This window comes from Notolepis coatsorum, assembly GCF_963971535.1.
Source record: "Notolepis coatsorum genome assembly, chromosome: 3".
Classification (NCBI taxonomy): Eukaryota; Metazoa; Chordata; class Actinopteri; order Aulopiformes; family Paralepididae; genus Notolepis; species Notolepis coatsorum.
Genome location: NC_140167.1, coordinates 134,111,601 through 134,138,170, shown reverse-complemented (window position 1 = coordinate 134,138,170; position 26,570 = coordinate 134,111,601). Strand labels below are relative to the sequence as shown.

General features: G+C 43.8%; 1 protein-coding gene across 4 annotated transcripts in view; it reads left to right on the top strand.

Annotated features, from left to right (window-relative positions):
* Window positions 1-26,570, top strand: part of tfpia (tissue factor pathway inhibitor a) — a 175,176-nt gene that overhangs the window by 68,816 nt on the left and 79,790 nt on the right. For 3 of the 4 annotated variants that reach the window (XM_084310385.1, XM_084310384.1, XM_084310382.1), the window contains exon 2: window positions 15,488-15,691. In XM_084310385.1, coding sequence (XP_084166511.1) covers window positions 15,488-15,691 — 204 coding nt within the window. The remainder of the gene's footprint in view (window positions 1-15,487; window positions 15,692-26,570) is intronic. The other variant, XM_084310383.1, reaches the window with a different exon arrangement.

Here is a 26,570-nt window from a genome sequence, read left to right as displayed (position 1 = left end):
AAAATACCACTACAACACTAAAACACATTAACAGTGCTAGTTTTGCGTGCATCTACACACACACACACAGACACACACTTTCTGTGATTATTGACTGTACTGTTTCTCACCCGCCCCACTCCTGCCACCCTCACATATAATCCCTCTCCTGTTTGAAATGCTGCACAGCTCCGTCTCCTCGTGAGACCGTCTAGCCCGGCGTCGCTCCCAGGTGCTGCGTGGCCTACATCTGTTACTGTACCTTGATAGATCGACTCTGTAATTCCATGAGTCAAGTTGGAGCACAGCCCCTTTCCACTGGCGCTGAGTCAACATCATCCCTTTGTCCGCTGGCCTGAGGGCACAACTCTGATTAACACTGACAGTGTGTTATGCTTTATTTGCGCTGGCAGGGATGGTGCCAGTTTACTAGGACGCACCTCATCTGTGGCCAGTCAGTTGTATGACCTCATAGGCCTACAAAAAAACCTTCTGTGACTCATAAGATGCTAACAAAAGAGTTACCCATGACTTGGCTCTATTGACGATCTTTGTATGTACTGTATATAAAGCTCTATAACGAACCGCTGCAGATTCTGAGTGTTAAGTCAAAACTTGTTCTAACTAATTATTGCATTATTTGCATTGTGTTTCCGAAGGGATCAACAGAAAGCTCAAAGAGTCTTGACAAGGCTGGTGGGGTGAAAACACAAGCTGCTGCTGAAATACAGTATAAAATGTCCCTTTTCTTTCCAAAGTCTCCTTTCAAATCCACCAGCCGAGCCTTCTTCTGTGGTTTTTCTGGGAAAGTTTGACGAATGCTTGGTGCTGCCACCACTGGTCCCCAATAAAACATGTTACTATCACTGTTGACCTGTCGGGTCAAGGTGCTGATCTTATTGGCGACCAGTGGTGGCAACACCGAACATTTGTCGACTGGAAGATTTTAAAGGAGACTTCAGAGAGAAACGGGTTGTTTTATACTGTGTTTCAGCAGTGGCTTGTGTTTTCACCTCACTGATCTTTGTCGAGGCTCTTTGAGCTTTCTGTTGCTCCCTTTGAAAACACAATGCGGGAGGTTTCAATATTTATTATTATTATTATTATTATTATTATTATTATTATTATTATTATTATTATACCCCTCATGCATAGTGCTTTAAGTAACTTTGACTGTGATACCCCTCATGCATAGTGCTCTGGGTAACTTTGACTGTGATACCCCTCATATATAATGCTCTGACTGGATGTTTCCAGTCAAGATGCTCTCTACAGCTGCGGAGTAGAAGGACTGTAGTATCTTCCCAGATACTCTGAACTTCCTTAACTGTCTCAGGTGGTAGAGGCGCTGCTTCGCCTTTTTTACGACTGAGTCTGTGTGTTGCCCATGTCAGATCCTCTGAGATGTGGACCCCCAGGTACTTAAAGCTGCTCACCCTGTCCACGGTAGCCCCGTTTATCCTCAGTGGTGTGTGTGTCTCCTGCTGTCCTCTCCTATAATCCACGATCAGCTCCTTGGTTTTACCAATGTTCAGGAGCAGGCTGTTGTCCTGGCACCAGCGTTCCAGTACCTCAACCTCCTCCCGGTAGGCCTTCTCGTCGTTGTCTGAGATCAGCCCCACCACCACTGTATCGTCTGCAAACTTCACTATGGAGTTGGAGCTGAACTTGGCCACACAATCGTGTGTATAAAGTGAATACAGCAGGGGGCTCAGAACACAGCCCTGGGGGGACCCGATGCTCAGGGTGATGGTGTTGGAGGTCTGACCCCCCACCCTGACCGCCTGGGGTCTTTCACTCAGAAAGTCCAGTACCCAGGCGCTCAGAGGCGCTCAGAGCGGAGCTCAGACCCAGCTCGATCAGCTTGTCCACCAGTCTGGTGGGGACTATGGTGTTGAACGCTGAGCTGTAGTCAATGAACAACAGTCTCACATAGCCCCCCTTCTGGCGGTCAAGGTGAGAGAGGGTGCTGTGCAGTACTTGGGAGACCGCATCGTCAGTGGACCTGTTTGTCCTGTATGCAAATTGCATAGGGTCCATATTACTGGGGAGGGAGATCTTTGACCAGCCTCTCGAAACATTTCATGGCCACAGAGGTGAGTGCCACCGGTCTGTAGTCATTGAGACATGTTGGGGAGGGTTTCTTCGGTACAGGGATGATGGTAGACATCTTGAAGCAGGCAGGGACCACTGACTCCGCCAGGGATTGATTAAATATGGCGGTGAACACAGGGGCTAGCTGGTTGGCACAGGACTTAAGTATGCGTCCTGTTATACCATCTGGGCCAGCAGCTTTTCTGGTGTTCACCTGCATAAATGCTCTTCTCACACTGTTCCGACAACGAGAGAGCGTCCCCGCGCGGTTGCCCCCCCCTCCACAACAGCCGGCGCGCCAGTGACGTCACTAGCCGTTGAGATAGCGGCGCAACTGTCTACACCAAACCGAGCGTAGAAAGAGTTGAGTTTGTCCGCGAGAGAGGCGTCGTCGCTCCCCTTTGAGGGGGCGCTGACTTTGTATTCAGTTATTGTCTTCAGTCCCCGCCATAAGCCTCTTGTGTCGTTTTGTGCCATTTGTGTCTCCAGTTTATCAGCATATGTCCGTTTTGCAAGTTTTACAGCCTTGCGCAGAGTATAGACTGTAGCCTTGTACTCCTCCATGTTTCCTGACTCTCTGCCCAGGTTGTAAGCAGTGGTGCGAGAGTTCAGAGCTGCTCTGATAGTACTGTCCACCCACGGTTTCTGGTTTGGGAAGACCCGCACCTTCTTCGTGGGGACAATACTATCAGCGAGTGTTGTTATGAAGCACACAATGCTATCCGCGAACTCGCTGACGTCACTGGCGCTTCCTTGAAACATATTCCAGTCCACATCCTCGAGCGCGTCCTGAAGCGTGGCCTCTGATTGGTTGGTAAATTTTTTTGTCTCATGTGACGTCACGTGATCTTTGTTTGTAAGCGGGGAATAACAAGATGGAGTCGTGGTCGGATGAGCTTGTAGCCCCTGTCAATGGTAGAGCCGCTACAGCCTTGTAGCCGGCTCTGAACGGGGTATAGCAGTGGTCAAGTGTGTTCCCCCCTCTTGTGGAGCAGGCGATGTGTTGGAAAAAGGACGGCATCACTTTTTTCAAATTGGCCTGATTGAAATCACCAGCTACGATCATCGCTGCGTCCGGATGTTTAATCTGATGTTTGTTGAGATGATCTTGTAGCTCTGCCAGAGCCCTGGCGGTGTTCGCTTGTGGAGGGATATATACAGCAGTCATGATGACCGCAGTAAACTCACGGGGAAGGTGGAAAGAACGGCATAGAATTGAGAGGTGTTCCATGTCCGGGTAGCATGAGCGGGAGAGTACATGCACCTCCTTGGGATTAACCCAACCATTGTTCGTGAGAAGACAGACACCCCCGCCGACGCTCTTGCCGGAGGCTGCTGTGCGATCCGCTCGTAGGACGGTGAAGGAGTCCGAGGGAGAGACGCTGTGGTCCGGAGTCGCTGGCTTGAGCCATGTTTCCGTAAAACACAAGATGTTAGTGTCTCTCACCTCTCGTTGGAATCGGACCCTCGCTCTCAGATCGTCCATCCTCCCCTCCAACGAACGTGTATTCGCCAGAAAGATGGATGGAATTGCTGGGCGGTAAGCAGATCTTTTTAACCTCAGCTTGATGCCTCCACGTTTCCCTCTGTGTCTCTTCTAGAGCCATATGAAATCCGTTTTATTATTTTCCAAATTCCATTTAATTTTTTCCCAAATTCCTTTTTTTCCGTTTTAATATTTCAGAATTCTGTATTTTGCTTTTTATGCTCATTTTACCATCAGAAATAGTGTCTAATAAGTGGGAATGAATAAATGTCTACAATTGAATATGATATAACAGTCCATTTAATGTTTTTAAGTGCTGCAACTCAGAAATACAGTTACATTTTACACAATACTTTTCAAATAATATTGTGACAAAATAAAAATACACATTTCAAGTGTAAACAATAGATACAGCTAGCTACTACTGACATTATCACAATGTCAGTAGCCTAGCTATATCTATTTTATTGTGATGAAATATAGTAATGCATAATTTAGGCACCTTTAGTTTAGTTTATTTCGTTTATAAAGGACAGTGTATAATGACAATCGTTTGCATTAAACAAATGGATTGCACCAGATTTAGCAAGAAGCTATCATTTCCATCTATAGTCCTATGTACTGTAAAACGTTTCATAGCTATTTAAGTTTATTTCGATTATAAAGGGCAGTGTATAATGACTCGTTTGCATTAAACAAATGGATGGGTGCACTAGATTTAGCAAGAAGCGATCATGTCCTAACGTTATACTATAACTTATAGCTATTTAATCACAATAGTGTCGCAAGTGTTTTTGTGGCTCCAGTCCACGGAACGTTGACAGAATTAGCAAAACACCTTATCGCCGGAGGCATAAAAGTCATTAGGATACTGCTCTGCTCTGAATTGAGGGCTTATTGGGGAATTTATTAGCTTCTTGACGATGTAAACACCGAAGCAGCGAGACGCTTGGGAGACTGCCTGTGTTGTGTGTAACCCGCTCTAGCGTCCGCCTCCCTGGTCGCGTGTGCACCAAGCGTTCCACCCAAAAACGGAATTTCAGTCCAGATTAGGCCAAATTCTGCAATATTCCACGTTTTGCAGTTGATTCCATTTTTATTGGTCAATTCCGCGATTCCGTCCGCGATTCCGTGAACGCGGATTTCATATGGCTCTAGTCTCTTCCTGCCGGTTCCTTTGTCTTTGTTGTCTTTGTTGTCCCGCCTGATCTCCGGTGGCCATTCTAGGCATAAAGTGTCTCCAAACTCCTCTTTGAGTCCGGAGTTTAGGTCCATAAGTGTCTGGCGGTCGTATGACGTCCCCGCCAGTGATGTCTTCATAAAAAAAGTAGTAAAAACAAACATAATAGCTAAAAGTGTGCACAATCGTTGCTGAGCGAAACCATAGGCGACTGACCGGGGTCGCGCCATATGACTACAGAATGTTAACCCTTTCACTACCACACCAAAGGGTTAACACTTTCACTACCACACTACAGAGTCAAGTCAAGTCAGGAGTTTTATTTGTCACGGCATACAAGTATACAATGAAATGCAGGGGGTCTTGCCCGCAACGATTGTGCATAATACAATAATAATAATATAATAAGAATCCAATAGAACGACATTGTGCAATAATAAAAGTAATCAAAGTAGGGCATATCGGTATATGAGTTTTTACAGAGCATGGTAGGACATGCTAGGAGTGTGGTGGTGAAAGGGCTAACCTTATATAGTGAATGAATGAAAACTTTATTTAACAGATTGCAGAATGGGTACAATACAGTATGGCTCAATACACACAATTGTTAAGGGGATGCAGACCAGAGAAAGAAGTTTGTCTTGTTTACATCAGGGTCAGGGGAGGAAACTAACTTTTTGGCTTACCAGCCAACTGGCGAGTATCTGATTTTTTTTACCAGCCAAACTGATTTTTTACCAGACAAAAAAAATCGCTAATTGTGATAATTACTTCTTTGTATGTCTTCGTCTAAATAGATTTTCAATCATAGTAAAATAATCACACCGTGTCTCTACTCTTTAAAATATGTATTAGCATAAAACATTAATCTCTACTCTTCACAATATTAGCATAAAACATATTAACATGAAAGAGGTATCTATTCTGGACTGGGTTGGGCTGAACTGGGCAGTGAAAGATGCTGGGTTGGACTGGGTTGGGCAGTGAAAGAAAAAAACCGAAGTATGTTGTGAAGTGTATATGTAACTGAGGGGTACAATTCCCTGACTGTATGGTTAGATATGATACTTACTACCACTACCTCTTGTACTTTAGACTCTGGCCACCCAGTACTAGGTATGAATATGTTGAACACTCCCACCTGATAAACGGATCCAACACAAATGTACCAAATCGAAAGTTTGAGTTTTAATACATAGCAAAAGGTATGTACAACGATCACTTAATTACATTTATGATTTGAAATAGTATGCACTTTTATGGCAAATGAGTATTCGTAGGTAGATCAATATCGAATGTCCAATCTCTGATTGCGCAGGAAGCAAATATACAACCTGGAATATTTAGGGAACAATAGCGATGATACTTGAATGATTATATAGCTGGATACACTAGGGGAAGGTTCCGACTGCTTGTAGGACAGCTGGAGGGGGGGGGGGGGGGGGGGGGTTAGAGAGTCACTGGCTGGATCCCGTCTGGCCGAGGGTATCTTGGGAGAGTCCACAGTTGTGCGACACGGTGCCCAACGATCCTCGATCCACAGATGAATGCAGTTGGACCCTCTGTGGCCGGCGTCCTCCGGTCCACGACGGAGAGACGTGAGGCGACCTCACTGTGCAGAGCGCCGTCTCACCTGTCGTCCTCTCCGGGGGGGGTATTTCCAACACACCGCAGTGTTGGCCTTTATCCATAGAATAATCAAAGTACTCAAAGCATAATCCAAGCCGGGGAAGGCTAGCCGTCGTCGGTAGAATAATCCAATATACAGGTCCACTCGCTCTTTGGCCTGGAGCTCCTCGGGTGCAGCTTCACGTGGGGTCAACCACCCTGGATAAGCGTCCAGCTGATGCCCGAAACGATGGGGGTGCTGATTACTATAGAACTCTTACCGCACGAGGCACTATGTATGAATAGACTATTATTAGCTTAATAGAATACGTCCAACTCGACGATATAGTGCCAAATATGACTATTCAAATATTAATATACACGATGTCTCAATGCCGATACTGGGCCGAATTGGCCTTACTGCCCACACGTGGTTCGCGGGGAGGCTTTTGCGTCTGTCACTCTGTTGGAGGGTAAGTAACTGGACTAAAAGAAAGTTCTACTTTAATAGCGCAGTATATATACGCACTATGAACAAATAGTACCATTAGTGGTGCGGTAGACATATTCCTACGCGGAACTAGGACTTGTCCATACATGTTGAGCGGTACGATTGAACTTGGTCTGAGGGGTATGGCGACCTGGCACCAAGGTCTCGTCCAATGGTAGAATGGAGACTATTATGGGATGTTCAGTAGACTAGAAGGGATATTCAATGCATATTGTACAAGGAATATACAAGGGATATCAGGGGATATCAGGGGATATACAAATACAATTAAATATATATATATAAATAAATATATATATTCGGTTTAATCTGATCCTTCAGAACAGTATAGATAGATGTGAAATATATAGATGTAGCAGTAGTCTATCTGTATGTCATATGTTATGATGAATTGAAAATGCCGTACTGTATTGTACCCATTCTGCAATCTGTTAATAAAGTTTTCAATCAATCAAGTTAACTTTGAACCTCGGTTGTCAAGCCTCGTCAATGTTGTGTATGCATCTGGGTAGGCACACTGTGCCTTTAAGACAGCACGGTGGTCTTACGACAGTACCGTCAAGTGTTGTGATAACGTCAGTTGGGTTGGTGTGCTGTTGTACACAGTGCACTGGTTGAGCTTAGCTAGCCCCTTTCGTGACTGCGATGTGCAAGCCAGGGGCTTTTGAGCATGAAATAAAATGTCTAACCTTACGTCGTAGTCCGGTGCTTTTTTGGAAACATTATAGTCATAACAGATACACCTAGCTGGCTGCTTTGAGCACACGGGGCTAACGTTAGCTAGCAAGCAGCTATCGCTAAAACTAGAAGCTAACCACTGTATACATTTCCAGTAGACTAACATTACACCTCTGTGATTTAAATGTGTCCTTAGTAACTTATACTCAAGGGTTGTACTAGGGTTGGATGCAGTTCCCCGTTGGTCAGTCTGTCTGTTTTCCATCTTCTGCTGTGTTTAACGTTGTCCGTTTGAGAGTGCTCCTGATGGCTAGCCTAGTAACGCAGGACTTTTATCATTATATGTCCGCGGGTTGGCCAGTACTGCGCAAACTTTTATTAAACATTATATGTCCGCGGGTGGTCTTGTGCAGTGCTCTCGTGGCACTGTCAACTAAAGCGAGCACTCAGAAGACGTGCACCGTTTGCCAGTGCAGTGATTGCAGAATGTTTTTTTTTTTTTGTATACTCTCCAGACTGGCGAGTGGTCTTCATGAATCACTCGCCAAACGTAAAAAATACTCGCATTTGGCGAGTAAAGTGGCCTAATTTCCTCCCCTGATCAGGGTCCCCCATTTTCAATTCATAGTGACATTTATGACATACACAACATACATGACATTTATGGCATAGGGACATACATGACATAAATCAAATCAAATCAAATTTATTTATAAGGCCCAACAACGCACGTTAATGTCCCCATGGGCCGTACAGGTCTTCTTTAAACAAGTCAAGAAGAAAACATAACTAAGTCAAGAACAGAACAAGGACACCATAAGGTCCAACAAATTTAAAATAAATGCAAATAAATTAAAGAATGCAAGCACTCCCAGACATACCCCACGCGAAGGTAAGGAAAAACTCACTAAAACCTAACCATAGGTAAAAATGCTCCACAGGCAGTGTGGAGGAGAGAAACCTTAGAAGGGCCATTCAAGGGGGGATCTCCCTTCTTAGATGTCGGTGATAGTAGTGTTGCAGACGGACAGTTGGTAAGCATGCAGGTAGTGTGGCAGTGAAATTGTTAAAGCCTTAGTTACTATACTGTACAGCTATGGGAGATAGATAGGCATAGTGGACATCGAGGAGCTGTCCTGCTGTGAATAGGTTCCAGGCAGTTGGCCTACACTGAAGGGTGTCTTGGCCAGGTTTTTGATGAAGCAAAAATACAACCTTGTGCCCATTCCTCTGCGATGGGGGAACAAGCCTAGACTCGGCCCCAACTAAGGGCGTCCTGCCCGTATTGTGCAGCATCACAGAGGTGCTTGGCACAGCACCCTCAGACCGTTATCCAAATGTAGTTGTGTGTGTGTGCTTGACTGGATCTTGGCAAAGCAGAACATGTCTGCAGAACCCAGGAGGGTAGCTGCCGGTGTAAACTGGAAGCACCCATAATCTGTTGCCACACTTTGCACGAGGTGCAACATGGCACATGTTTCGGGAGGCTTCAAATGCTGATTGTTTAGTATAAATGATATAAACCAGTGTCCCCTACCATTCCCCCGCCAACGGGACCCCCCGCCCCCCTGAAAAAATTATAATAAATTTTCTTTTTATAAATTATTTTTATTTTTTTTTATTTTATTTAAGTTAGCTTTAATCACAGTAACGTTGGTGAGCTAGCTAAATTATATAAAATGGACTGGATAGTATAAGTTGATATATGAACTGGATAGTTCATATACGCCATTCTCCCTTTCTGTGTGTGTGTACACGTGTGCCCGTCCCAACTCTGGTCTTTGGAAAGTATGATATTTACTGAGGATGGCCAGATAATGTTGATATTTAAACTTTACTGCGACAACACTAGTAGTTTTGGGGGGCCTACCTACCACCTCCCCTGAAAAAAATCCTAGGGGAAACACTGTAAACGCATAGGGGAGAACGGGGATGGTTGTCACATTCATTATATTTCACCACCAGAGGGTCTTGTCTCCCATATTTTGGTATTTAAATGTCCAGAATTGGGGTCAGAGTTCACCTACATTGTCATCTTTGGAGTGAAACCGCTGAACTTGAGGTGAGAGGACTTTTGGTGTTTTTGTGTCTATTTGTAATATTCCACTCCTCAGTATTTTTCTTCTAGGCTTTTACACAATTGGTTTATAATGTAACAATTATTACCCTTAAAAAGTGTGAAGGGATAGCTATAGTTTAGATTGTTGTTAGCTAGCTAACTAGTTGTTAGCCTAAATTAGGGTTGTGACTTAGAGGTGGTCTAGGTCCGGATAGGGGTTAAGAGTTGGTCTAGCCCTTTACATCTATCTATCTAAATAATAATAAATTATAATGAATGCTTAACTACCCCTAAGTTACCCTAACCAGACCTAGACCACCTCTAACTCTAACCACTAACCAGACCTCTTCCATGTGGCACTTTAACACTGACCTCAGAATCTGATTTTATATAATATTTGTATGCAAGCAGATTGCAATCAGTGTGTACTGCTACTAGTACTACTGTGTGTTCTGTTTACTTAGTTTACAGTATCCTGTTGTTATAGAATAAACCGCTGCCAGCAGGCAGTAGCCCAGCACTGACCATCACCAAATACCGGACCAATCATGATCCTGCCCTACTCTCACTTGGCACGGAGCGAGTGTTCAGAGTAAAATGCAGATCGGTGTCACATTAACCCATTATTTGCCGGAGCTTATATCCATCCTTGTAGCCTCTCTGCCAGCTCTATTTGTCTATGGAGATGTTCACCTTCTTTGCAGGGCTATAACTTTTTAAATTGTATTGCTAAATTGACATTACTATGGCCCATTCAACATCAATTATCTATCGTTCAGGATGTAGGAACGTTTTACTTTTTCATTCACACATTCATACAATAATACGGTCTAGAGCAGTGTTTCTCAACTGGTGGGTCGCGACCCAAAAGTGGGTCGCAGGGCCATTTTGAGTGGGTTGCGGATGTGTGTGTGTGTAAAAAAAAAATTCAGCTCTGGTCCAGCTGAAGACAAAGCAGAGGAACAGATTGGACATTGAGCATGACCTCAGAGTGGCTTTGTCTACCAGACTCTTCTCAGGAGCAAACAACATCCCCAGTTATCCCATTAGTTCCCTGGGATGTTAAGCTAAGAAATCTGCTAAGAAGCATATATTATCTATTATTATTTAATTGCATTGGGTTTTTAGCCCTAGTTGCACTTTTGTTGCACTGTTTATTTCATGTTTTTAACAGTGCATGAAATATTGTGTATTACTGCAATTTTTTTGTTGTTGAAATAAATCATAGTGGTTAAAAAATTCGGGTCGCGACTTAATGACCAAGGAAAATGTTGGGTCCCGAGGCTAGACCAGTTGAGAACCACTGGTCTAGAGTATAAATATGTTTTTATCGTTTTCTGCAGTATGTCATAGAACGTGAGATATAGCCATAAATGCATATATTAGATCATCAAATGCAGTTTGATACCGATCCATGCTATATAAAAAATGTCAACTGTACACGGTCCTAGACGTGTTGACTGATCATCTGCGGTTGACCGGAGGGGGGGGGGGGTTGTTTATAATTCAATGACCGACGTTAAATGATTTATGTAGTATGGGTGATATATAGATCAGAGCAGTTTGTATCGAAAATGGTAAAGAAAAACGCTGAAACTCACCCCAGTCTCCTCTTACTGTTGGGTGATGAGCGTGGAGCAAAAAGATCGCTATTATGGGATGTTGATCTAGGTGATCCAGTTCCGGTTTGTATAATACTAATACACGTCCAATCATGTTGTTTATTGAGTTATGGCAACGGATCGATATGCACGGTGTCTGGATAGAGTCCCGCGAGCGATAGCGAGTGGCCGGACAGAATAGGGGACGGACTAAGCACTTCCGGTGACTTTTGGTTTTGGCAACTCACCGATCGGCCACCAGGTGGCGGTATTGAAGCGTTGGAGAGTTGAGCGGAGTCCTACAACACCAGCAAAGACTCCGTGGGTGAAATGTGAATACCATGACGAAAATATGAAATATTGATCTCAAAGACGCTGTAAGACGTCATTGGCAGATTACGCATGGCGGAGAATGACGTCTCAACACGTCATCGGCGGAGAAAGGGTTAAATGCAGGTCGATGTCAACAAAAACACAGAGCAGCTTCGCACTTGGAGTCCGCTTTGAGTCCGTGCGGACCTTCACGGAGTCCGGTCCGCGTACGTTCCGTTCGACTATGGGAGGGCCTTTAGAGTATACATTTCTTATTGGCCAACTGGTGGTTGGAAATCCCCTCAGAGATGACATAAAATAACTATTTTGTTGGGGCGCCCATATTGTTTTCTCTGAATGTGTTGTCTTTGGACGACCGGGCCTCCGCAGAAGCCTGGCTGGATGTCAGACATCAGCGGCCAAAGAACAAACCATTGTACTCACTGTCTCAGAAGAGCTCTAAAGGAAATCAATAAGAACATCCTGTTTTCTCTCCTTGGGCGGCCAAGTCTCAGCTTATTGGACTTCCTTCATTTGTGAGAAAATGTCTCTCTCTACGAGCGTCCACCGCTTTGTCCCTTTTCAAACATGTTTTGCGAAGCGCCACCGCGCCCCGGGGTGACTCCTCCAAGCCTCCGAGAAGAGAGCAAACAAATTTGAACTTGTCATCATCACCCTCCCCGAGTTTGTTCAGCGAGGGTTCAGCACAGAGGCGTGTTTACACAGCCACAACAGGGCCTCCTCACCACCGAGGCAGCAATGCGTACGGCCTGTCTCGCCGTGTGATTTACCCGCCGGGCGGCCGTATCTTCTGCTGATCATCTTTACAAGAGGAATGTAAATAGAAATATCATGAGGCTGCACAGGGAACACATTGAATGATTAGTTTTTTTCCATCCTTGGTTACAAGTTGGAATTGTGAGGGGGGAAGAGGGGGCATGTTGGAACCTTCATTACCCACTTGCCTGGCAGCGTTTGTTGACTGCTGCCCTGACGCAAAAGGGCAGACCGACTGGCGCTGAAAGGGGTCGTCGTGACGGAACTTTGCACCCTGTGTGATGGATTCCAGCTGTTGCCGCAGTGTTTGTTTTTCAAGCCTTCCGATCACAATCGACCAAATAGAAATGACTTCAGAGATAATAGTACGTACAGTAGGTCAGAATCGAGTCACATTCCTTGCTCTACAGCGTTCCTTGTTTTTACAGAAATGTGACACTTCCGTCTGACATTGTGTGTTCTAATACAGCTTGTGACCTTTTCCCAGCAAACGTTCTAGTCTGTTTGCCATCTGTCTAGCGGTGACGTCCAAACAGGACGGGTCAAACAAGTGTCATAATCAAAGTCTTTACTGATCTTGGTCAGGATTTCAAATGCAGGGTAATATCAGTTAAATACTTAACATCAGTAAAAACATTCCTAATGACATCTTTAAAGTATCAGGGAAAGTATTTCTTTGTCACAATTTGGATTGAATAAAGGGCTTATTAAAAACTAATATTTTGTCGGCTTGGACTCCAGTCAGGGTTGTTGCTTCACATACAGGATGCACTCTCTCCCATCTTCTTACTCTCCACTTTGTAGTTTGTAGTATTTCATAAAACACGAAATGCTGTGACAAACAAAAACTAAAAAATGAGAAAGAAAACCCCACAAAGAACAATACAAATCAGGATGCTGACTCTCACAAAGCTGACAACTCAAGCCTGATGGGCCATCTGCAAATCCCCCAGTCCTCCGAGACAACGCCCCCCTCCTCTCTCCTCAGACAAGAGACTGTGCTCCGCTCAGATGTGTTTCCGAAAGCAAGCAGCACGCTGTCACAGCAGGGTGTAGTGAAGATGCAGGTAGGCGGAGAGAGGAGAGAGGAGAGAGGAGAGAGGAGAGAGGAGAGAGGAGAGGAGAGAGGAGAGAGGAGAGAGGAGAGAGGAGAGGAGAGGAGGGAGGAGCGAGGAGGGAAGGTGATTTAACATTCCGCCAGGTGGTTGCTGTAGCTGGAGGCGACTCAAATCACCGGTTTCCTGGCTCAGACAAACCTGCTGTTGTGAACGACGATGATGATGATGATGATGATGATGATGATGATGATGATGATGATGATGATGATGATGGTAGTGGTGGTGATGGAACATAAAAAGTAGCTATATCAAATCAAATCAAATTTATTTGGAAGGCCCGACAACACACGTTAATGTCCCCATGGGCCGGACACATCTTCTTTAAACAAGTCAAGAAGAAACATCACAATAAGTCAAGAACACCATAAGGTCCAACAAATTTTAAATAAATGCTAAATAAATGAGTGCAACACTCCCAGACATACCCCACGTGAAGGTAAGGAAAAACTCACTAAAACCTAGCAATAGGAAAAAATGCACCAGAGGCAATGTGGAGAAGAGAAACCTTTAGGGCTGACCTTCAATTTTTTTTTGGAATTCGAAGCTTCAGGGCCGATATTTGATTTTAATTCGAAGCTTCGAAATTTAAAAATATTTTATATTTTTTTTTCTTATGTTGTGGCACTTGTAAAGCACTTTGTTCAACTTTGTCAGTGCTGTAAAGTTTAAACCTTTTTAAATCTTAGACAAACAAAACACTTTGCTTTCATGAAATATTGTAAGCCGTCATTTGAGGTTTTATAAAAGCAGCACAATGAACACAAACCTGTCAGTGCAGAGTCCGACCTCATCTTAAATAACAAACGGCATTGCTTGTTGTAATTAACAGAGAGGCAGAGTTGATTTAGCAAAAAATAAATACAAATAATTTTTTTTTCTTTTTTTTTAATAATCGAATTTTATTTTCATATTCGAATCCCATGCCCATCGAACGAAGCTTCGAAGTATTTAAGACAGCCCTAGAAACCTTAGAAGGGCCGTTCAAGGGGGGGATCTCCCTTCTTAGATGTCGGTGATAGTAGTGTTACAGACGGACAGTTGGTAAGCATGCACTCATGTGCATAGTGAAACACAGATGAGTGTATGCAATAGCAACTGAACATTTAGAAAACATTTAAGATAGAGCTGATAGCGATAGCAACTGAACATTTTGAAAGATTAAAGACAGGCTGTCATACCACACACAGTCACACTCACACTCACACAGACATACATACATTACATACATACACATGTCACAAACACACACACACACCCTACCATCACAACAACCACAGTAATACGTCAAACCAGTAAAGCCTCCACCAATATTTTATAAAAAGAATACATGAATAACTATTATAAAACCCAGCTAAAAATCGGCTCATCTAGCTGCTCAGACCATTTCTCGGGATTGTCTTTTGGGTGGGGTGAGATCAAGTTTGATTGACAGCTTCCTTTTGGTTCTAGTAGACCATTTAATGTTCCTTCAATCACCTTAAAACCTTTTTCTGCTTGGTGTTTGTCAGTAAAAATGTATGGGACTTCGAAGGCTTGTTATAGTATCACACACTCATGGGAAGTATAAAGACTAAATCGGCAAGCTAGCAGCATCTGTGAGAATAGGGCCAATCTAGCAACTTCTAAAAAGCAAAGAAAAGTGCAGTGCACTTTCACATGGGGGAGATGATGGGACATTTTGTGGACTTTTCTCAGCTCGGAGTGATCAGACATCTATTATCTTTCTCCTAATATGACTGGTACATGAGATGATCGTGGACCACGTGACACCACCAAATTCCTTGCTTAGCTATGCCAAACTGCAATCCAGCAACAGGGAAGGAAGAGAGACTTCTTTAAAATTGGAACATCTTCTCATACCTTTCCGGTCTTTACTATAGGCACATTAGATCCAAAATTACATAATTAAATAACATTTAATTATGATTTACCTTGCCAGGGGCTTTAACATTGGAGTCCTTTTTCTGTGTGGCACCCTTACCTTATCCCAAAAGTCTGAGGTTAGAGCCGACTGATCTCCCCAGCCGTTTCTATGAGCACCACAAGTGAAAAGACTGGGTAACTGTTTCTTTCTTTTCCCCCAGCAGATGGAGGGCAACCTGAACTCTTCATTTTCAACGAGCTTTGCGCCCTTAAGATGGTGGAAGGGCCCTGCAAGGCGATAAAGGAAAGATTCTACTTCGACATTGACACAGGCCGCTGCGAGCACTTTGAGTATGGCGGCTGCGGGGGCAATGCCAACAACTTCGGGACCTTGGAGGCATGTGAGGAGATGTGTGTGGTGTCTGGTGAGTCTCCTGTTGATATAATAACCTTGGCTTTGAAACAGTGTCCCTGAGATAAGTCTGGCGTTGCATGAATACTTATGAGTATGCCAAGTGGAGGGCACAGTTAATTTACTTTCCCCAATAGTGAACTGGGGGGCCTTGGGTTCTTGGGTGGATAATCTTGGTGGCCTTGCTCAATAAGTGGTTAACATCTCACTAAAATACAGTACATGCAATCGCTAGGTTTTCATTCATTTTAATCAATGTCCCTGCTGCTAAGCTGTAGCATCTTGGTCTCTGCTGTATAAATGTATACACACTTCATATATAAACACTTCCTTTTCACAATGACAATCACTTATCAGGCTTATTAAACCAGTCCTGATTTAATCAAGAGTCTATCTCTGGATTTATCATACTTTTCCAATATTGCTGCTGCCAGATTCGTAACCAGTTATGACCTATTTTAGCTTCCCAGTCTTAATGTGTGTTTAAGAATTGATTTTATGATTGCATCATTCACTCTTTAGGCTTGGCTGGGTACATCCCAAACCTTTTAATTCATTATGAGTATAGCTTGGGGCCGGGCCCTTTCATGTATAATCCATAGTTTTAGCTACTGCACGTCATTTAAGTAACTATTTTTTTTAGTCCAATGCGATTTCGCTGACAGGTGGTACAAGGGTATCATGGTTGAGTTGATTTGGGGGATCAATAAAGGAATATATTATCTTATCTTATACATGTACACTATAGCATTAGTTCATTGTAAACGGAACGTAGACCAATCTCAGTCACTCTTATTGTCTGGGACCAAATTCGGTCACGCCCCATTTTGCGCGACATCCAGGCTTTTTTTACCGTCTGCGTTTGGGAATTTCATGTCGACAGGTAGATGAAGTGAAATTATACTTATTTTAGAATATATATATCAAATTTCATGAGTATTCATCTATATTTAGTCATCTAAAGACTATTAGATATGAACCTATGTACCCATAAAAAGTGGGAATCTCTAGAATGTGTTTTGGGCGACAGTGTTTAAGAAAGTGCGGGTAGCCTCTCAGGTTGACGTTATACTATAACTTACACAACACTTTCTGTTGTCAGTAGATGGCAGCATTGGTTTAAAATTAAAAGGTGAAAATGTGAAAACTACAAAATGAATACAATTCCCAAGACCTTTAGCACAGGTCACAGGTCACTGGGACGCATCTATTCTTTGACGCGATCTGAACAGCGTTAAACTATTAATGGGACCGGAGTACAGTGATCGAGAATGGTCACCCAATTATCTTAACAAAAGTGCATCATTAGAATTATGTTTATTGTCTATACGGGAACATAATGGTACAATTTAAGATCTGAATGTTATCCGCATATAAAGGACAAATAAAACATCGTTAATTTGTAAGAAACCTCAATGAAAACGGCGCAGGGTAAGTTATATTAGCAATTGTTATGAAAATGTGATGGAATCCTATAAAAATGTGGACGCATTTGGTCACTGTGACGTTAGCTAATTAACCATTTCATTTGTGTGGATTGTTCCCATCTCATGCTGGCTTCAGCGTCTTTCTTCACCAATTGGACTGTTCCTGGCACCTATATATGCCCACTGAAAGAATTTCACTCAATGCACCTACTCACTGACCAAGACCACGTTTATCTGCTTTGCATATAAGCAGGTGTGGTAGCTGCTAATCACCCTGCCGCTTCATTCAAGCTGCGAGATTGCTAGACTAGCATCTAGCATCTATAAGAAGACGATTCTTGACCCCCACACATTATCTTTCATCTTGGCCAGGTCTCCCTTGCAAAAGAGATCTTGTATCTCAATGGGACTTCCGGGTTAAATAAAGGTTAAATACAAAAAAAAACGTTCTTTTCTAATTCCATACCCCTTTTTATTGTTTTAGACTAGTAAGTAAGTAAGTAAGTAAGTAAGTATTTATAAAGCACCTTTCATACATGTCATGTAGCTCAAAGTGCTGTACACAAACATAGGCATATATAACGATAAAAGCAATAAAGTCACAGTGATCAGTTAAGATCAATGTTTAAAAAAAAAAAATAATAATAATAATAATAATAATAATAATAATAACGTAAAAATGAAAACATGAAAACAGTCATTTGCTTACCAGTTTGGGAGAACAGGTCCGCACAAACATGTCCGCTCAGTAGCAACCGGAAGTAGGAAATGCACTAAACCAATGCACTTGTACGGTAGGTAGCAATGTTAGCTCTTATAACGCTAGTGTAGTTACGTTTTTATTAGTGGTCAGAGTTGGGTCCACAGGACTTATCCAAGCCCCATGGATCCATCAGTGGCCGTGTATTGTGTGCGTATGTACCCGTTCCCTCATGTGGTCAGTGGTCAGAGTTGGGTCCATAGGACTTATCCAAGCCCCATGGATCCATCAGTGGCCGCGTATTGTGTGCGTATGTACCCGTTCCCTCATCTAAAGAGTTGGGTCCATAAGACTTATCCAAGCCTTACGGATCCATCAGTGGTCGTGTATCGTGTGCGTATGTACCTGTTCCTTCATCTAAAAAGTTGGGTCCACAAGGCTTATCCTAGCCTCATGGATCCATCAGGTTTTTCCAAGCCATAACTATTTGTAAGCTAGACTGTATAGGTACGTTTTTAATTTTCCTTTAAAAATGTGTATGGAGCTGGCGTTTGTTGGTAGTGTGTTCCATAGTTTTGGGGCATAGTTGGCAAATGCCATACTTCCTATCCTCTTTTGGTTTCTGGGCGTGTCTAGTAAACCTGTAGTGGATGACCGTAGCGTTCTTGAGGGCAGATAACTAACTAGGGAATTTGCTATGTATTTTGGGCCTTGCTCATTAAGAGCTTTATATGTTAGGAAAAGGACCTTAAAATCAATTCTATGAGTTATTGGAAGCCAGTGCAGAGTGGCTAGGACTGGAGTGATATGTTCTCTTCTCCTTGTATGAGTTAGTAATCGAGCTGCAGAGTTTTGGATAAGCTGAAGCTTCCCAATGGTTGCTTTGGGAAGACCAGTGAACAGTGCATTACAATAGTCAAGCCGACTTGATACAAAAGCATGAATAAGTGTCTCTGCATCCTTTTTATTTACGAAAGGTCTTACTTTCGCTATGTTTCTTAGGTGGAAGAATGACGTTTTCATGGCCTTATTTATATGAGACTTAAAGGTCAGGTCTGAGTCCAAGATGACACCTAGGCTTGTAACCTCAGTCTTTACATAGGATGACAGACTCCCCAGGTTTTCACACAGCACTTCCCTTTTCGCTTTTGGGCCGATCAATAGGATTTCGGTCTTGCTTTCGTTTAATTTTAGGAAGTTATTGTTCATCCACTTGTTTATTGCTAACAGACTATTTGTAATGGACTGTATGGCTGTAGTGTTATTTGGTTCTGCGGAGATATATAGTTGTGTATCATCAACATAACTATGGAAGCATACATTGTGGTCTCGAATGATGTCCCCGAGGGGCAGCATATAGTGAGAAGAGTAATGGACCAAGGCAGCTTCCTTGTGCAACTCCAAAGCTGCTGTCATGTTCCTCGGATCCATTGTCTCCAAGCTTAACATAGAACCTTCTCCCCTTAATGTATGTTATGAGCCAATTTAGTACATGATCGGAAAAGCCAACCAGTCTTTCAAGACGACTGATCAAGATATTATGGTCAATCGTATCGAACGCTGCACTAAGGTCCAATAGGACAAGAATTGAGAGACATCATTCAGAAACAATACAGAAGGCATTACAGGTATTATTTGTCAAAAACAAAAATCCTGATAATAGTGTGGTTATTTCTTCCCAAAATATCTTAACAGGCGGGCATTCCCAATACATATGCATAAATGTACCACTATCACCGTTTGTACATAAGGAACATCGAGAGTCTTGTTTAAGCCCCATACGGTTCAGTCGAATAGGAGTTAGGTAAATCCTATGAATAAAATTAAGATTAATCTGTTGATGATCCGGGTTATGTGACGATAGCCGAACGTTTGCCCAGACTTCAGCCCAATCAAAATCTACTTCCAAGTCTGGTATATCCCTCCTCCAAACTGAGTCTAGGGGAAGGATTTCATACGAAGATGTAAGTAAGTGACTGTAAAAGTCTGAGACAAAACCTCTCAATGTCTCCCTTTCATAAAATAATTTGTGATATCTGTGGTGCTCCAGTGGTACCTATAATGGGACTCCATGAGCCTTCAAACATGCTAATAACTGTCTGTAGAAATAGTATGTGGAACTGGTGAGGTTAAATTTGTTATGTATATCTTGATAGCTACAGAAACCCCGTTCGTTGAATATATCTCCCAATGTATGTATGCCATTCTTTTCCCATTTGGGAAATCTGATAGGACATGGGTCTTTTCTATTGTTTTAGACTAAGACATGGGTCTTTTCTATTGTTTTAGACTAGGACAATGGTCTTTTCTATTGTTTTAGACTAGGACATGAGTCTTTTCTATTCCTTTAGACAATGACATGGGTATTTTCTATTATTTCAGACTAGGACATGGGGTTTTTATATTCCTTTAGACTAGGACATCGGTATTTTCTATTATTTTAGACTAGGACATGGGGTTTTTCTATTCCTTTATACTAGGACATGGGTCTTTTCAATAATTTTAGACTAGGACAGGGTTTTTTTCTATTCCTTTATACTAGGACATGGGTCGTTTTACTTCTCAGCCATCTCCTCTGACTCATCAGTCTGATTACATGATTTCAACTCTGTTCCCTACTTGTTGACCCTTTCACTACCACATGTTAGAAAGGTTAACCTTCTCTAGTGTGGTAGTGAAAGGGTTAACCAGCTGTAGTGTGGCAGTGAAAGGTTAACCTTCTGTAGTGTGGTAGTGAAAGGGTTAGCCGTCGGTAGTGTGGTAGTGAAAGGTTAACCTTCTGTAGTTTGGTAGTGAAAGGTTAACCTTCTATAGTGTGGTAGTGAAAGGGTTAACCTTCTGTAGTGTGGTAGTGAAAGGTTAACCGTCTGTAGTGTGGTAGTGAAAGGTTAACGTAAGGTTATGTATATAACCAAGTTCTATGAATACTGGCTCAGCGTCATCTGCACGCACTTTACTTCGCGCACGAGCACTGAATAAAAATTCCACAATGTACCTTTACATCCCAACATTCGTCTGGCCACACCCCTATCCGCTTACCTTCATAAGCAGGTGTGTGGTCACCTACTCGCCTCCTTCCCAAACTTTCACCACAAGGCGAGATCAAGGGCCGCAGTGGCGTCCTGACGCTGAGCGTCACCAGTATTCATAGAACTTGGTTATATACATAACCTTACGTTCTATTTCATACTGGCTGCCGCTCAGCGTCATCTGCACTACAGGAGCTGAGCGGGAGCCTGAAGCTTGACAAATGTACCCCACTGAGGCCCCCCACAACCATTAGACCGGGGAGGACCGAGCCCCCCGACCCTCCCTAATGGAGGATACCCTCCCTATTGGAGGACTGGAGGGAGACGGATCCGACCGTGCGAAGAGAAACTCAAGCAACTCAACGCACAGGGTGAGCAGATCGTGGCTTGACCCCACGACTACGCACACGCACAACCCGCATGCCACCAGGGAACGAACGGAAGGAACAACCCTCGTTACTGCCCCCAAAATCACGGAGTCAAGAGCAAACTCAACCCCGTGGCAAGGCCGTAGCAGCGGAGCGCGAAGGAAGACCCAGACCCACTGAAGGGAATGGAGCCCCTGAAAAAAGGGGGGCCCGGAGAGGTCAATGACGCAAGGCATCAAGACCCCACCAGGCGGTCACTTAGTGACACCGCCCCCCACATCGCCAGCGTATTCGGATAGGGCCCCTCCAAGAGCGGGCCCTTTCCCCCCAATAGTACACCGCCTGGCACACTGACCCTGCAACACAGGCAGTCAGCATGGCCGTAAAGCACTCAAAAAGGTTAACCAACGGAAGCAGGCAGCGCACTGGGGAAACCAGGCAGCAGGCTGTAGACCAGAGCCTGGAGCACTGCGGATGAGACGGGCGCCAAAGGGGTCAACTGAAAACAGCCCCCCCCGGCGGAAGGGGCGTATGCTGGCGTTGTTGAGCACCATGACAAAGCCTCCATCAAAAAAAAACCACCCAGAGGGGTCGAGGCAGAAAAGGCTGACACGATTGGCAGACGTCATAAACGTGCATGGGCACACTCAACCGGGTAACCCGGGAGTTGACTCTGCTCCAACACACCAGGGAATCAACCACCCTCTCTGTACACAGACGGTGGTTGTTCCTATAACCCCTCAAGAAAAAGGGTTATCCCAGGCCTACGGTTTCAACGAAACATTACTTCGGACCGGGCCCGGCGGCTCGGGAAGCACACAGGGTTACCAGAGGAGGTCCAGAAGACCACCCCAACAGCCCCCTCTTCGCCATGCGTGAGAGAGGAGCGAAAGAAAGGAGAACCAGCCCCTTATAATAGTGCCAGGTACAACATGTACCCAACAAAGGGTCTCCATAACGCCTAACCCCGTGACACCCGGGCCGACCCGGCATTTTCCCCCCCGAAAAAAGCACAAGTCCCTCAGGGTACCAGAACAGCAGATCTGCATCCCCGGCGGACAACGGGTTAACTGACCTGGACCAGCGCGACCAGAACCAGTCCTGTGCCCTAACCACGCCGACATGCCTACTCCAGGAGAGGGGGCAGGTATGCGTGTTGATCTAAAACATGAAAAGAGGGCGCCACCCAGACGGTCCTGTTTATACCGCGCTCAGTGGCCCACCCCAAGGGCGTGAGACCCCTCTACCTATGTTCTGATCTATTCCGTTAACATCCCCCAGATATGAACGAGAATCCGTCGAGACCCAGTAACAGGCTCTCGGAAGAGGAAAAAATCCCCCATCCCAGTTGCCTTATAAAAACGCTGTTTTAATAACAAGCAACCAAGGCGTACTAGCCTCCCGCATGATTCTTAACAGAAACACCCCGAGCCCGCACTATGTATGCGTTGGGACCCAAAACATATCAATGGACAGTCTAACCAGACCCCACATTGATCCTTCAAGGCGCCTGGGAGAACGACAAGAAGGTTGTCGTGCTTCATATTCTCTACTCTTTTTTTATTAAAAAAAAAGAAACACAGACTGACATGAATCCCACGCGACGCAGCCGAGGGTATTTTTTTTTTTACATTTTTACATCCCGTCATCCTCACCACAGAGGAGAGACGGAACTCCTCAGAGAGACTTCCCACGTGAGCCATAGATTGAAAAGTCACGGTAACATTGAGTCATGTGACCAACCGACTCAAGTTACACGTATATCGAGCGTAGTAGAACAGTAAGTTCTTACGCCCTGCCCCGACAACTTGACAACAACAGACCCTACATACAGGTCTAAACTCACAGAAGCCATCGTCCAATAGCAACGTGCCTAGTGACGTTTGCTATGACGGGGGGAAACCCAAGACTCAACCGCCTGTGATAGGTGGGAAACCCTCCCCCGCCCCCCCCCCCCCGTGCCAAGCCGCCTAACAGCTTGGCCCTGACCGAATGAAAAGAGAGTCCAATAACCCCCTGACCAATCAGAAGAGGGAAGGAGGGGTTTATCCGGTACCCCCTCACAAGCCCAACCCTTGCATACGACAACAACAATAGCCACATGATACCTTCAGTAGCAATGCTAATGAATAGCGCAAGCTAATTCAATGCACGCTAACCACAGACACATCTGTGAACAGGGTTTATAGCAAGACCAAGTTGTGTGTGTGTGTGAACCCGACACCCGTATGTATCCATGTTGTAAGACACAGAAAAAACTGATAGAGAGAGAGAGCGGCTGAGCCGCGGCATGTTTTCATACGAGCATTACTGCAAACCAACACAATAGTGTTGCAGCTCAATATCACTGTTTAAGCAACAGAGCACACAACTAACCTCTACCTTCATGTGGAGATTCAGGTCAAGGCAGAAAAAACCCGTTTTCAACCGAGTGTAGGCTGCAGGCCTTGCTTAAGCTCTAACATGAAGTAACATCTAGCCCTCCTATCAACCCATACTAGCGAAAGATTCACACGTTGCAACCCCATCATACTCAGTGGTGCAGTGCTGGTATAACTCGGTATAACGGCGTTATACCTCGGTCACTGAGGCTGAAGTACGCGCAATCGCTTTTTACATGGCATTATCCAACCGGACTCCCGGAGAAGCATGCAGCTGCAGAGCCGCAGAGCCAGCGGCGCTCTCTGGGCCGCGCGCTGACGGCCGCGCTGTGAGGCAATAGTATCCAGCTGCAGGACGAGAGCAGCCAAAAAAAACTGTGCATGCGCGCGCACGCGCGTGGAGCGTTTGACCTACTGTCAATTTGCCACTGCACCACTGACGATACTAATACTAATCTATACAATCAATCACCTGCTGTTTAGTACTAGATACTACAATACAGCCCTGTCCACTGTTAGCCATTTTTGGGGTACCGGTTGAGCCTCTCCCTATTAAGCCAAACGAGACTGACATGTTGGCTTTTGCCACGCTCTTGGCCAGACGGAGAATACTCCTAGCCTGGCAATTGTCTACACCCCCCCCCCCCCCCCCCCCCCCCCCCCCCTTCTCCGCCTGGCTAAAAGATATGGTCTTGTTTCTAAAACTAGAGAAGATTAAGTATGAACTTAGAGGAGTTAACGAAATATTCTTTAAAAAGTGGCAACCGTTCATTTCTTACTTTAACAGCCTACCTGTTCTCCCTCCCTCCTGACTGTCTTCCTTCTTTGCGTGACCCTCCCATCTAACCAGGCCCAACAGTACTATGTAATACCACCAGTTAACTATGTATACTCCATAACTGATTAGTGTACTATATCTGACTCAGACTATTTTCCTTTTATTTATAATTTTTTATTATTTAATTTGTCTTTGTTATATTTGTATTTTATATTATTTAATTACATTTTATTATTTTAGTAGCAATTATTATTACTGTCTGTATTTTAACCTTTTCTCTTGTTGCATGTTATGTTATGTTATGTATATAGTCCTACCTGTTGATCCGTGGGGTGGTGGGTTTGGGGGTGGGATGGGTGGGGTAGATTATACAAAAAAATAAAGGGGAAAAGGGTGAATGAATAATTCTGACTTTGTAATTGTACAAACTTGCTTCACCAATAAAAACGGTTGTTAAAAAAAATTACTTTATAGTTATTACTAAAAAAACAGTATATATAAAACAGTAGCTGTAAAAAAAGTTTTTAAATTATGTATGCACTGGTATCGGCCATTACCCAAAGCTTAGGTATCGGAATCGGATCGGGAAGGAAAAAATGGTATCTGAACATCTCTAGTAATGGCATATCAAAGATGTTGACTGGAAGGCCGCTGGACATTAGTATGACAAGTTCCAACCAGCGTATTCCTTTCACTCATTTCACTGTGATTATTTAAGTCTACTCACTGTTTTTGCTGAACCATTGTTGAATGGAACATTCTCCTGTTTCGACAGGTTCAGCTTGAGGAATTGATTGTGGGGGGGTTTCATCTTGGGGAAGATTTCACGGAAATGTCAAACAAATCGCAATTAAGATGCAGAGGTGACGTGTTGCTAGAACCGCCTTGTCGAGGTTCGTATTTGTCGAGGTTCACCCTCTGAAAGGAAAAGTAGGGTCATTTCTCTTTCTCGTAATCTCCCTTCAACCGAGTTTAGCCTTTATTTATTACCAGCAGTACCAGGGCCGGTGCCCCTCTCATTCCATCTTGATTGATTAGCAACAGTGTCAGTGCCGCTCTCATTCCATCTTGATTGATGCCTGAATATGTCCCGCTCTCTCTCCATCTTTCGAATACCATCCATTCCCATTGACCTATCTCAATCTGCAGCCTCTTTTCGCAATCCTCCTGACAACTGTTGCTTCCCTCTGACAAACTTTGAAAGAGAGGACAGGGCTTGAGATAGGTAAATTGTTGTTCTGTCGCAAACAATGTGATTACATTAACTAGTTAGAGGGGCACAGCAATCAATTTGAAATGCACATTTAAAATTGGCGTATTTTCATAAATGAATAAAACAAACTGCCCGCAGAGGGGAACTGGATCCCTGGAATAATATTAGAAGCTAGAAGAGCACTACCTAGAATTATTACTTTGTTTCAGGTTGTCCAAATAAAAAACATACTGTATTTTACTACATAAATATGTATGATCTAGGCTTACATTTGGTTCACATTGTTTCCAAAAGATTTAGATTTGATTTGACACAAGGTGGATTCATTTGAATAATTGTATGCATAGTAAATTATGTAATGAGACAGGGCCGATGCCCCATGTGGGGGTTCTGTGTCTTAATCCCAGAGGTGTAGTCAAGGGCAGTTTCCCATGAAATCAATCAAGGACAGTTTCCCTCCATGAGGGGCATTTAAACTTGACTGCCATTTATCCCACTTAGACTATAACACCTTACCAACAAACAACATAGGTTTAACAAGAACCTTCATAACTAGGACTTATTACCTTTGCAAATTTAAAACGTGTTGCTAGAAATAGCTTGGTTTCATTGGTAAACACAAGAGCCAGACGTCTCAACCAATGTGAATGAATTATTGTAAAATAAATAGCAGGCTGTTTAAATGTTATCATGTTATCAATTGTACTTTGTATTTGCTCTCCTGAGTTTCTGTCAATATTTGACCCTGTCTTTTTGTTATCAAGATTATTCAATGCAACACTGTTTCAAAGCTGCTATTTGCAGTTCAATGACTTGTTATTCACACTTGCTATGTTTTGTCTCGATACCCTATATACACCTTTAGGAATACCTTGATTTCATGACAAACATTGATCCTTTTCATGTTGTGAAGAAAAACCATCAATACAGTGTGACACAGAGCCACAGTCAAAACAATCCCAGGTTAAAGCCAAGGGACAAACAATAGTTTAAACA